Source organism: Meleagris gallopavo, chromosome 1 (assembly GCF_000146605.3).
Source record: "Meleagris gallopavo isolate NT-WF06-2002-E0010 breed Aviagen turkey brand Nicholas breeding stock chromosome 1, Turkey_5.1, whole genome shotgun sequence".
NCBI lineage: Eukaryota > Metazoa > Chordata > Aves > Galliformes > Phasianidae > Meleagris > Meleagris gallopavo.
The window spans coordinates 138,360,696-138,372,137 of NC_015011.2; the positions used below are offsets into that span (position 1 = coordinate 138,360,696).

General features: G+C 35.4%; 1 protein-coding gene across 1 annotated transcript; it reads right to left on the reverse strand.

The window, feature by feature from the left end:
* Window positions 1–189: 189 nt before the first annotated feature.
* Window positions 190–10,871, reverse strand: LOC104917426 (tripeptidyl-peptidase 2-like; the record flags this gene model as incomplete). The annotated part of the gene is made up of 12 exons (XM_010728638.1): window positions 190–381; window positions 1,992–2,107; window positions 2,205–2,353; window positions 3,835–3,934; window positions 4,972–5,099; window positions 5,572–5,648; window positions 6,560–6,714; window positions 7,767–7,930; window positions 8,610–8,734; window positions 9,389–9,493; window positions 10,165–10,260; window positions 10,680–10,871. Coding segments are annotated over 12 exons (1,599 nt in total), but the record flags the coding sequence as incomplete, so codon positions are not given.
* Between the last annotated feature and the right edge of the window lie 571 nt (window positions 10,872–11,442).

Here is an 11,442-nt window from a genome sequence, read left to right on the forward strand (position 1 = left end):
AAAAAAAAAAAAAATCAGAAAAGAAGTTCTGTAATTATAAATCTGAGATTAGAATGAAAAAGCTGTTTAGATTCTTGCCTTCATTCACCAACAGTTTTGGAGTTGCATTTATTCCTTCTGTGGTACAAGACTTGTACTGCTCTGCATTACCATAGCTTTTCTATTTAAAGTTTACACTTCATTTTTAAATCATACAAAAGAAGCTTTCCTACCTGTATTCTCAGGAAAGACAGGCTCTATGCCAACCCCATGATCAGAAGGTGCATATATCTGGGCAGGGTCTCTGAGGTAGATGCCACGATTGCTTCCAACAGTAATAGTAAAGCCTATGTTACTTGTGAATGATGAATTCTGAACGAGGTAGTCATAGGCTTTATCAACCTGTTAGAACACATTCTAAATTAACCCAATTCAACTTCAATATTCATGCACATTACCCCTTCCATGAGGCATCCAGCAAATACAGCAACAAACACTGAAGTTACCAACATCCTAACTATTAGAGTCATACTGATTTTGAGGCAACACTTCATGCAACAGCCATACAGAGCAACAAAATAGTGAAGGACATTTCAATAAAATAATACGACAAATTCCCTTTACAATAAATTTATCAGAAGACAAAAAACAAAGGTTTCCACAGATGACTTGGAAGTAAAAAGCCCAGGTCTACAACCTTACTTTGGATTCCTTTCCCATATACGGAGCTAAACTAGTCACAGATTTAAACCTTTTATACAGTAGCAGAAGTTAAGTGCTTTAAAACACAAGCAAGATGGAATGCCAATGCAAGTTTAATATATATACAGATATAAAAGAAGGGCTTGCTTGTTTGTTCCCTTAAACTCTGATGACAAGTCCAACCTTTTGTTTCAAAAAGGCATCCTACTATCTCGCTTTCTGTTCTACCAACTCTGAAAATCTTACATTCCCTTGTATTTCAGCAAGCTACCTTCATCTATAAAGATTAAGACATCCCTCTCTGAAACAAGCAGATGCAGTATAGTGTCAGTCTCCCAGATCAGAATTTTAACCATATATATACATATTTATTTATTTATTTTTACACACTCTTTAACCACAGAATACTAAATCCTAAGATACAACTGGTACATTTCATTTCAGCTTTAGAAATGCTTTTATTTAATATGGTCACTACCCTGTTGCCTTCTGTATCAAACTCAGCATTACAGATGTGTTCAGAAGACATCTGCTACCAGGTTCCAGAATCTCTAGAACAAGAGTTCAGAGCTAAGCATTTAATATGAAATGTCTTTAAGCATGAGAGCAAAATCTCAGTACCTCTTTTTGGCTAGGATGGGAGCGACCACAGGTAAGAGCATCAGTTAAGTCTTTAACAGCTCAACGTTATGCAAAGGGATACTGACATTCATACTGCCTTTATCATAAAAAAATTCACACTGGAGGTTTCCAAGTTACTTAAAAGATAACACAATGAGTGCTTAGACTTCTCAGTGCAGGCCCACCCACAGCAAAATCACCCTACTATTGCAGATATACTGTTTTGTGAAGCAAAGGTGTCCTTTGCTTTAGCGTGGGTACCTCTGCATTTTCATTGCTCAGAATGTACTGTTCCAGCTTTTGTCTGCAAAGAACAAGTTCAGCTCTCTGACAACAGTATAAAAACATTTTCTGACATTAAGACAGAATTTATGCATACAAATCCATATGTGGGTGACAAAATCCCACATCCTACTTTTATGTCCACACACCCTTTTCATCAGACAAGGAATTTGTCTAGTTAACACATATTCAGGAGAAACCAACTGCATGCTGAAGCAAAGAGAAATATTTCATTCCTCCTCTCCTCCCACTACATTCCCTTCTTTATCCTGAATCAGATTTGCTAATTAAGTAGCTTGGGAGCAAACTGAGTGAGCTCACCCAGAAAACATTTTAAGGTAATTTTCTACTGGCAGTTATTTAAGGCTTTTTTTGTTTATTTGTTTGCTTGTTTCACTGGCAATTACCTGAATAACACCATGTCCTTGTGCAAATACTTCTATATTTTCAGCTTTCACTGCTGTATTTTCTAAGGCTCTTCTGACAGAATGAACAGTGTAATGAATATCGTTAGCTTTGAGCCCTGAAATTAAAAGTAAGGATGTCATTGGAAAAAAAGTTAACAAAGTTGGAAAGCTATAGAAAAAGACTTTATCTTTTATACTATGCACTGATATTACCTGACAGTACTAATGCAATGCCTCCACATGCATTGGGAGAAGACATGGATGTGCCATTCATGAGTTGTGTTCCTCGCAGAGTCCAGTTTGGAACAGAAGCAATAGCACCTCCTGGGGCACTGATACTTACTCCAAGGGCTCCATCAGTGCTAGCGGAAAAAACAGAATTGTTGAAAAGCAAGCTTTTATTTTCTGCACACTTTACCTCAAAGTTACCCCTACACTTAAAAAGATAGTTTTAGCTTTGGCACATTCTCAAATAGTACTTCACTAAATCATTAACCCATTAAATACAAGATAAAGCATTACATTAAGTAGCAACTTAACGTCAAATTAATCACCAGCTATGCCTGTTTTCCACAGTGAAAGTTACCAGAACTTTCATTCCTTAAATATTATACAAAGGGCTACAGTTTAGTCAGCTGACTTATCTAGCCAAATTTGAATTAGAAAACAAACAAGTGTACTAAAAACTTCACTACGTAAATAAATATTTCACTGAGCCTATTTAACCATTATTAAAGAACATATACTATATTTTAAAGCAAAATTAGTAAAAAAGAGGCTAGAAAAAAATATAGAATCTAGAGATCTGGATTTTGCACAGCCATTGCACCAGACGTCAAATTTTGAATTACAATACAGAAGTTGATACATTTAATCCTCTTCCCTTGCTGTTCTTAGCTCAACAAGTGGTTCAGAATCAGCTGGGCCCACATCACCTTCTTTTTTGCTCAAACATTTTTAAAAACTCAGTGATTACAGTTTTCAACTGTATGAGGCTAAATATAAACACTAAATATTCTTCACTCTGTAGAGATGAAAAATATATCATTACTAAGGATCAAACTGTGCTTGAACTATTTTGTGGAGAGGCAAGGTGGATTTGTATCCTACACTAATAGCTTCATCTAAGATAAGTCTCAAAATCCCAGTACTCTACATTACAGAGTCATAATGAATTTAAGACATTTTATGACAGTCCTATATAAATTAGTGTTTTTATCATACTTCCAGACAAGCATATCTGCCTGAAAGCCTCTAGTCCTTACTCAGACTTCTTTTGGCTACCACATTACTACCAAATTCTTCTGAGACGTAAAATAAGAATAAAAAATTCTCCAAGCCCCTACATTTTCTTTGAGATAGTATTCTATAATGAGTTAGAAAAACATTTTTCTGTCCTCTCACACTTCCACTAGATTCAAGCAAAACCAATAATTAAGTTGTGCCATTATAATGTCATCGAAGCCAGAAGTAACAATACCACAATATTTCTTCTAGTCTTCAGCACCAACAGAATAGTTAGCAATACCACACTACTGAATGAAACAAATGCTACTGAAAAGAGCCTTGGAAAAAGAAGTCAGAAATAGTACACATCTCCAAACTACTTTAATCAGATTTTCATTTTCTAAATAGACTTTACTGAAATGTACAGATTGTGACAGACAGTTCGGTCATCCTCCCTCTGACTAAGAATTCTACAGATGTAAGAACAGCAGACTTACTTAAGTTCTTCCTGGGAAAAGAAATACTTTCATTTTGGTATCAGTGACCAGTTTTTAGACCTGCAATTACTTAGTCAGAACTGCAAAGTAAGGAATTCTCTCCTTTAATCATAACTTACCTTGGCCCCCTGGATGACCAAGTATATTGATTTGCTGGCAGTTTTTCTCTCAAAGAATATTCAGCAACCATCATATCAGGTGACACATAGGCACCAACACCTAATAGAAAACAAGCATCTTAGAATTTGTAATAAAACAAAAAATAAACAGTTTTAAAGACACTACAAAATATTTAAAAGACGTTTTAAATGGACATTTTTTTCCATCTCAGTAAATTCAAGTATTGTTACAAACCAAGTGTAAAGAGCATGCTACACAGTTACAGTGCTGATAGTGATACTATGTAATATGTAAATCTTCCATAAAATCGATAACTTTGAAGTGTTATTTGAGTTCAACTGGAACAATTTGTATCTACTATCTGCATTTATTTCACAACACATCACTTTCAAATGCACCTACCCCTTTCTGGGGAATTTTGCCTGTGTTTACACGGACACAAACTAACTAGAGCTGTTGCAAAGGAATCTATGTGAATTGCTTCATGTTCCCATGACTCAGAGCTTCACTGCCTTAAACAGATTGAGCAGTATGGTTTTGCCTATCACCACAGTGATGAAAAGTCAGTATTTTCCTGCTGATCAGTTCAGTTGGCCCAGAGCATATAAATTACTATGCCAAAGCCTACTAAAGTTGCATTTTTGGAATGTGGTATCAAGGAAGCATCCTTGGAGTATACCTTCCAGCTGTGCTGAGCTGCATGTGGTCCCGAGGCAGCAAGTTGGACATGCCTGCAACAGCTAATGGTCTGACAGGCATGCTTAGATTATTAGATTTGAAAAGAATCACCTCCTACTCTTTAAATAGATTTCTTCAGTAAATCTCATACAAACCCACATCAAACCTACATCAGCCAACACCTAAACTAAATCTCCAACACCAGTTTTCCGCATAGTTTTTGAATGGTAAGAAGATAATCTACATTTTCGTAAGTAAGTGTACAGTAACTTCCTCCCATAAGATTAATCTCATAGGCCAGTAATCTTTGGAAACATTTTGAGTTTAGTATAGCAAACAACTTGTGATCCCAAATATAAAACAAAACTACAAAGCCTGAAAAACAAAAGATGAATACTGACTTGATGTTTTAGGGTTGAAAAAAACAAAGAACAAAAAAACACCAAAAACATTCATACCTATTACACTAGATGTAGTGCCACCAGGACATCCAACCGTAGAAAGGCAAGGGCCGTTATTTCCTGCACTCGAAACATAGATTACGTTGTGTTTCCATACTGCTTCATTAATTACTTCACAAATTCTCCTGAAGTAAGGAAAAGAAGGAGTTATTTAATCAATGTGTTTTTTTCTCTCTGCGTGGGAAAACTCCCATTCAGAGTAGGACCAGTCACAGAGAAATATTATGCAGCCAGCTTTCCACATCAGGCCATAGCCTGATGTTACTTATTTAGAAAGGGAGTAACAGCCACACAAATCAATGTTAAGTCTTAAAACAAAATAAAAACCAGAAAACAAAAAGCACCCAGATTACATGGCTTTTCAACTGTGAGAATACTTCACTGCTCTAAAATATTCCTAGTATCACAATTAATAGCACTTTCAATATGTTTAGGTAGTTTTTGTAGATATTTATAAAAATAAACTACAATATTTTAATGTCACTGTTTGGGTCTGGACACTTCCTTCTTACTGACAGTACCCTTACAGAAAACCAACACCTGAAATTACACTTGTGTAATGTTGAAAAACTTTATGCTATATGCAATAGCACTTACCCAGAATTTGGCCAATGTGTTGCCTCTCCATAGCTATAGTTGACAAGATCACATTTGTATTTTATTGCTTCTATCATCTGAGAAAGCAAAAATAAAAGCCAACACAAGTAATTATGCAATGGGAAAAAACATCTGCTTAAAATGTTTTGCTACATATTTATGGAAAGAAGAATTTTTTATTTTTCTATTTTTTTCAACCCTACAGAGGAAAATGAATGAAGTAAGCTACATTAAAGTGGCATTTTCCTAGTAGCCCAGTTAAAAAAAAAAAAAACAAGTCATTAACATTCCATCTACCAAGCTATAAATTAAGACATTAACATAATATAAAACCACCAATCTCATTAGTCTTAAATATATGCCCTTAATAAGACAAATTTCTCCTCTTCTGTGTGGTTTGGTTAAATTTCAAAAAACCACAGTAGCATTAACACAAATCTTCACGTTACTATAGCAATATATTCTATGAACTACAAATAATCATTTTCTATTTTCATTCCTTCTCTTACATACATTTTCCTCAACAACTTGCTGTACAGCAGAGGCATTGGGCCTTTGATCATGAGAAAGTAATATTTTCTTCCTCACTTTTAAGAAACAGTCAAAATATGTTCAGGCACAAAGTTAGATGTCAGTTGCTATGTATTATAGTTACATAGCTAAGCACAAAAAAAACATATATGTAAATACAGTCATAACAAGAACAAATAAATTTAAATAAGCCTACAAGTCACTTCTCTTATAGGCTAAGTTAGACAAACACTGCAACACTATCAACTGAAAAAAAAAGTCTAAGTCTTACTAACTGTTTATTCTTACAAAACAGAAGTCTTACAATAAGCTTGAAACTCTTTTCATTTTATTCATTTTAAGGCTGATGGTATTACAGGACTATAAAACCACAGCGTATGAGTTACTGAAGCACACTTCATTATTCCATAATAAATTCAAACTGCTGAGATTAACATTTATCCAGTGAAATACCTACAGCTCTTATTAAACCAGTGCCAGTTTCCATTGTACTTAGTCTTGTATCACCAATCTTGATTGCAAGAATCTGAGCTCCGGGAGCCACACCATTTCGCTCTGGCTCTTCAGGAAAGTATCCCGCTGCAATACTAGCCACGTGTGTTCCATGTGCTCCTAGGCAAAAGAAAATTCAAACCACTGCATGGTTAGTGAACTTCTTTTATATTGTTATAATACACTATAGCTCTATTACTTTTCATTTAATGAATTACATTAGCAACCTCTGAATTTAACTACTTATTTAAATAAATGACATTATAGTAAGAGATGAAAGCCAGTAATTAGGAGCAATTTGCAAAACAAAACAGCTTTTGAGGGCAGGAAGCAGGAGGCAGAAGAAGAGAAAGGAAGTATTAACTAATCTCCACCAACAGACATGATCAAAAAGGCTTAACACTTCACACTCAAAGTAACAACAATTATACCAAAAATATCCTGACTGTGGAGATCATGGATAAGGAAAAAAAAAAAATCCACACAGCCATAAAAGGAATCCCAAAGTTATCACTGATTTAGAAGCCAGAACTGTTCCTGTAGTTCTTCTGAGATAGGGTAGCTTCATGAGAAATCAAGAGCATTTAAAAAAAAATTTTTTTTAAAAATCAAATACATTCATACCACCTTAACCACTCAGGATGTTTCCAAAACAAAACATCTTCATACTGAGAACACACAAAAATGGGATCAGAGCAGTCAGCGCTACAGCTATGATGAGACCTACCATCATTAAAGAGTTGGGATAAACCAGAATACAGACACTCCTTTGTTGACAGACGTTTTAAAAAAAGATTCTTAAATTATGAAAGCACAAAGAACAGCAACAAAATTCAATAACCAGCCTATATTCAAAAGCAAAACAAAAAAGCTGCTTTGAATGAAGGTTCACTGGCTAATGCCATTAAGATGCAGGAACATCTTAAAGAGTAACTAAACTTAAGTGTACTATATATACACATGCATATGGATAAAAAGTTGACTGAATTTCAGACACAAAAAATGTAAGCAAGTTCGTAATAAGACGCTATTATGGGTTTACTACACGAAATATAAATAATGATTTTTTAATGCCTTTAATCCCAACTACCAAAATTGAGAACCAATACAACTGCTGCTTCTCATGATACCAACTCAGCAACAAAACTTTTCTTAACATTACTTTCACTTACCTCCACTTGTCACAATTGAAAGAAGGTTTCCATCATCATATATATTAACAGAGTAATTCAACATTTCAGATGTTCCAAAAGATCCATATTCCTGAGCCTCTTTGTAGGTTCTCAACACTGTACAGCTAGTTAAGTCACCACTCTCACTTGTATCTATGCAGGCTCTGTTAATGACAACAAAAAGATCATTTTTCAACTGCTACACACTTCCAGTTTTTGTTCCTCCTCCTACCACAGAGGAGTACCACAAAAGACCTCAACACGTCTGGTCCTGGGTTGACGGTATCTTAGTTCATTATGTCAATACTTTAAAACTTGGCCTTTTATAATTAGATTCAGAAACTACAAAGATCTCTAAGTTAATTGATTTTCAAGTGCTACTAAATTCAAGTAATTCTTGTATTACAAAAAGAGATTATGTAAATTCAGGCAATTCCTTCAGAGAAGGAATTGTACTTTAGCTGCTCAGTACTTGTGCACAAACATCTGAAGTCTCAGCTACTGGTTTGTACGATGCACATTAATTGTCAGGAAAAGTGACACATTACATTCTGAAGCATGCCATTTCTTTTTCCTCCCCTCTTCAGTTTCCTATTACCAGTGTGTACTCAGAGCAATTTTATTCTTTGCCTCAGAGGAAAAACCTACAAGCTTAATAAAATCAGAGCGATACAAAGTGTAAGATTTCATTCTATGCCATCCTCATTTAGGATCAGAACTTTGTCATGATGCAGGATCATTTCAAAGCAAGTAATATTTTAGAACTCTATACTTACTAGTACTTAATACAAACTATTGTTTTATATGTTTAAAATATTTTGTTTCACAAGTTTGGGTACTTACCTCCAGGTCTCACCATCATACCATACTAGACAATCATATACTGGACCAGGATCACTGTATTTTTTCTCAAAAGAATTTAGCAGTTCCACTTGATTTTGAAGTTCCTCCTTTATTAGCTTATTTACCTGACACAGCAATATACAGTAATACAGTTAGAGTATTACTAAAACTATTACTAAGTAGTTATGAATACAATCTTAAGCCCTGTTCCTTTCTGATGTTAAATATTCCATTACTTCATTGGAAACAAAAACTATCACAGAAGTCATAGACATCAACAGCCTTCAACAGCATTCTATCTATTCTTGGTCTGTTATGTATAACTCTGACTTCTGTAATTATAATATTTCATATGTTTGTTCTTTTCTACAGACCGTTAAATGACACAGAAGCATCCCAAGAAATTTCTGGTATTTCAAAGAAATAGTATCTAGTTTACAAAAGAAAGGATATGTTTAAAAGATTCCAACTTTGAGCACAACAAAGATGATTGCCTCAAAAATTAAAAATAAAGCTTACTAAAAATATGGTATGAAGTATTTGGACTAATACCCTTTTCATAATCAGCAACAAGTTTAGAAAGTTAACAACATTTGGCAAATCAAGGAATGGCCCACATACTGTGTTTTTTTTGTCATTTGTTTTGTTTCTAATGAATCAGAAGACGCAGTGATAAATTATCACAAACATCCTTCACATAATCCACTCATATAATAAAAATATTTTAATCCTCTCGATCAGTATCAAATTGTTACAAGCTCACAAAGAAGTATACTAACTTGGGAGGGAGAGCTATGAGCAGCATCAAACTCTTCCTGTTTCCTACAGGCCTCTGCTAGAGCTAGTCTGTGAAGAGGATCCCAGAGCTTCTCCTTGCGCTCTTTCTGTAACATAAAACTCGGTTCTTCAATACATGTCATTTGCAAGTTACGATTTCAGACACAATGGCTAAGAAGCTCAATAATATACTACAAATAAACAACTGCTACACTGGAAAAGTAAATAGATACCAGTAATACTAGACTTTTTGACTCAAGGAACCTGTGTAAGGAGGACCATTTGACCATCTTAACGGCTGTTTAAGAGGATGGATAGTGATAGGACAAGGGGGAACGGTCTTAAACTGACACAGGAAAAGGTTAGGTTAGATATTAGGAGGAATTTTTTCACCCAGAGGGTGGTGATGCACTGGATCAGATTGCCCAAGGAGGTTGTGGATGCCCCATTCCTGGAGGCATTCAAGGCTAGGCTGGATGTGGCTCTGGGCAGCCTGGTCTGGTGGTTGGCGACCCTGCACATAGCAGGGGGGTTGAAACTAGGTGATCATTCTGGTCCTTTTCAACCCAGGCCATTCTATGATTCTGTGATCTGCCTTGACTCTGAAAATTCACAGAAGAAATGGATTGTGTCAAAATTCAGCAAAAAAAAAAAAAAATCAGCCTATGGCTAGCAGCCTACATGTGTTAGTAAAGGACATACCATAGTTTTCTAGAAAAACCTCTACATTAAAACAGTGAAATATCAACACACCAGAAGCAAAAACGTGATTTCTAACCTGAATCCTCTCCTTGAGAGCTTTAGGATATATGTCATAGCCATTTTTTATCCCAATATGATATTTGCCAGAAGGATTTACCCAGTTTGCTGGAATCTACAGAAAAATATATTCAAGAATAGGTTAATTAATAGCAAGAAACAAACAAAAAATTCAATACTGAGCAAGGAAGTTTAGCAGAACAGTCTTGAAAATATTAGAAATCAGTATGAATTCATGTGACACTGCAGATGAACACTTTTCAGTATCTTTATTTTTAAAACACACCCCCAGTAAGCAGCCTACTGGGGCTGTGTTTTTTGGTAGAGGTCTAAGGAAATAACAGTACTATCAGTGAGGACAAATGTCCTATTATGAAGAGTTAGTAGGATGATAAGGACAAGTATCTGAACGTTTAAGCTTATCTCGATGTAATTTAAGCCCTCAATACAATAAATTCTTACTCTTAATAACAACAGGAAAAGAGAGCTGGTAGCTGCCGAAGGGTCTCCCTGTAGCACAACACAAATTCTCACCTTTAAAGTTCTTCCAGAGAGACCAATGATTTCTCCATCTTTAGCTTCTACAACAGTACATGTAGTTACATCACCGCTGCCAGTTGTATCAATTATATCAATTATCTTGGGCTTCCCATCAGTTGTAATCTGAAAACATAAGCAGAGAAGAAAATTGAAGTGCAATTGAGTAGCCGTTAGCCATTTTTCATTTTGTTAATTAAAAAAAACAACAAAAAAACAATCTAGTAACTTTGTTAAGCTTTAACAGGACGAAGAAAAATACCTTGAAATCAATTTAACTTTCAGTGAACCAAGAACACCACATCTATCTTCCTGGTTTATAAGTCTTTCCTAATTTCACAGAACTACTATTTGCAAAATCAAACGTTTATATTTCAATGACTGGCAATGCTGCTTCCGCTCTTTCCCCCTCCCCGCCCCCCCCCCACTGTTCCAGCCCCATTTTGCAGTAACGATAACACAAACCTAGAAAGATGAAAGGTGCTGAACTACATGAAGTTACAAGATTGAGTCTTAGTTAAGACTCAAATCTAACAGGAACACAAATTACCATCACCAATTATTTTTCTCTTACAGGGATTCTGTGTTATGTTTTAATAAACCTGCAGTGCTAGGAGCCATCCTCCAGTTCCCTGGTAAAAATAGGTTTAAATGGTTAAATAAAAAAAATAGTAAGTATAAGCAGGCGTCACAGAGTTAACTAGATCAATCTATGCCCATGACAGGGGGGGCAGTAGGCCTCTGCCCTCCCCCCCCACCC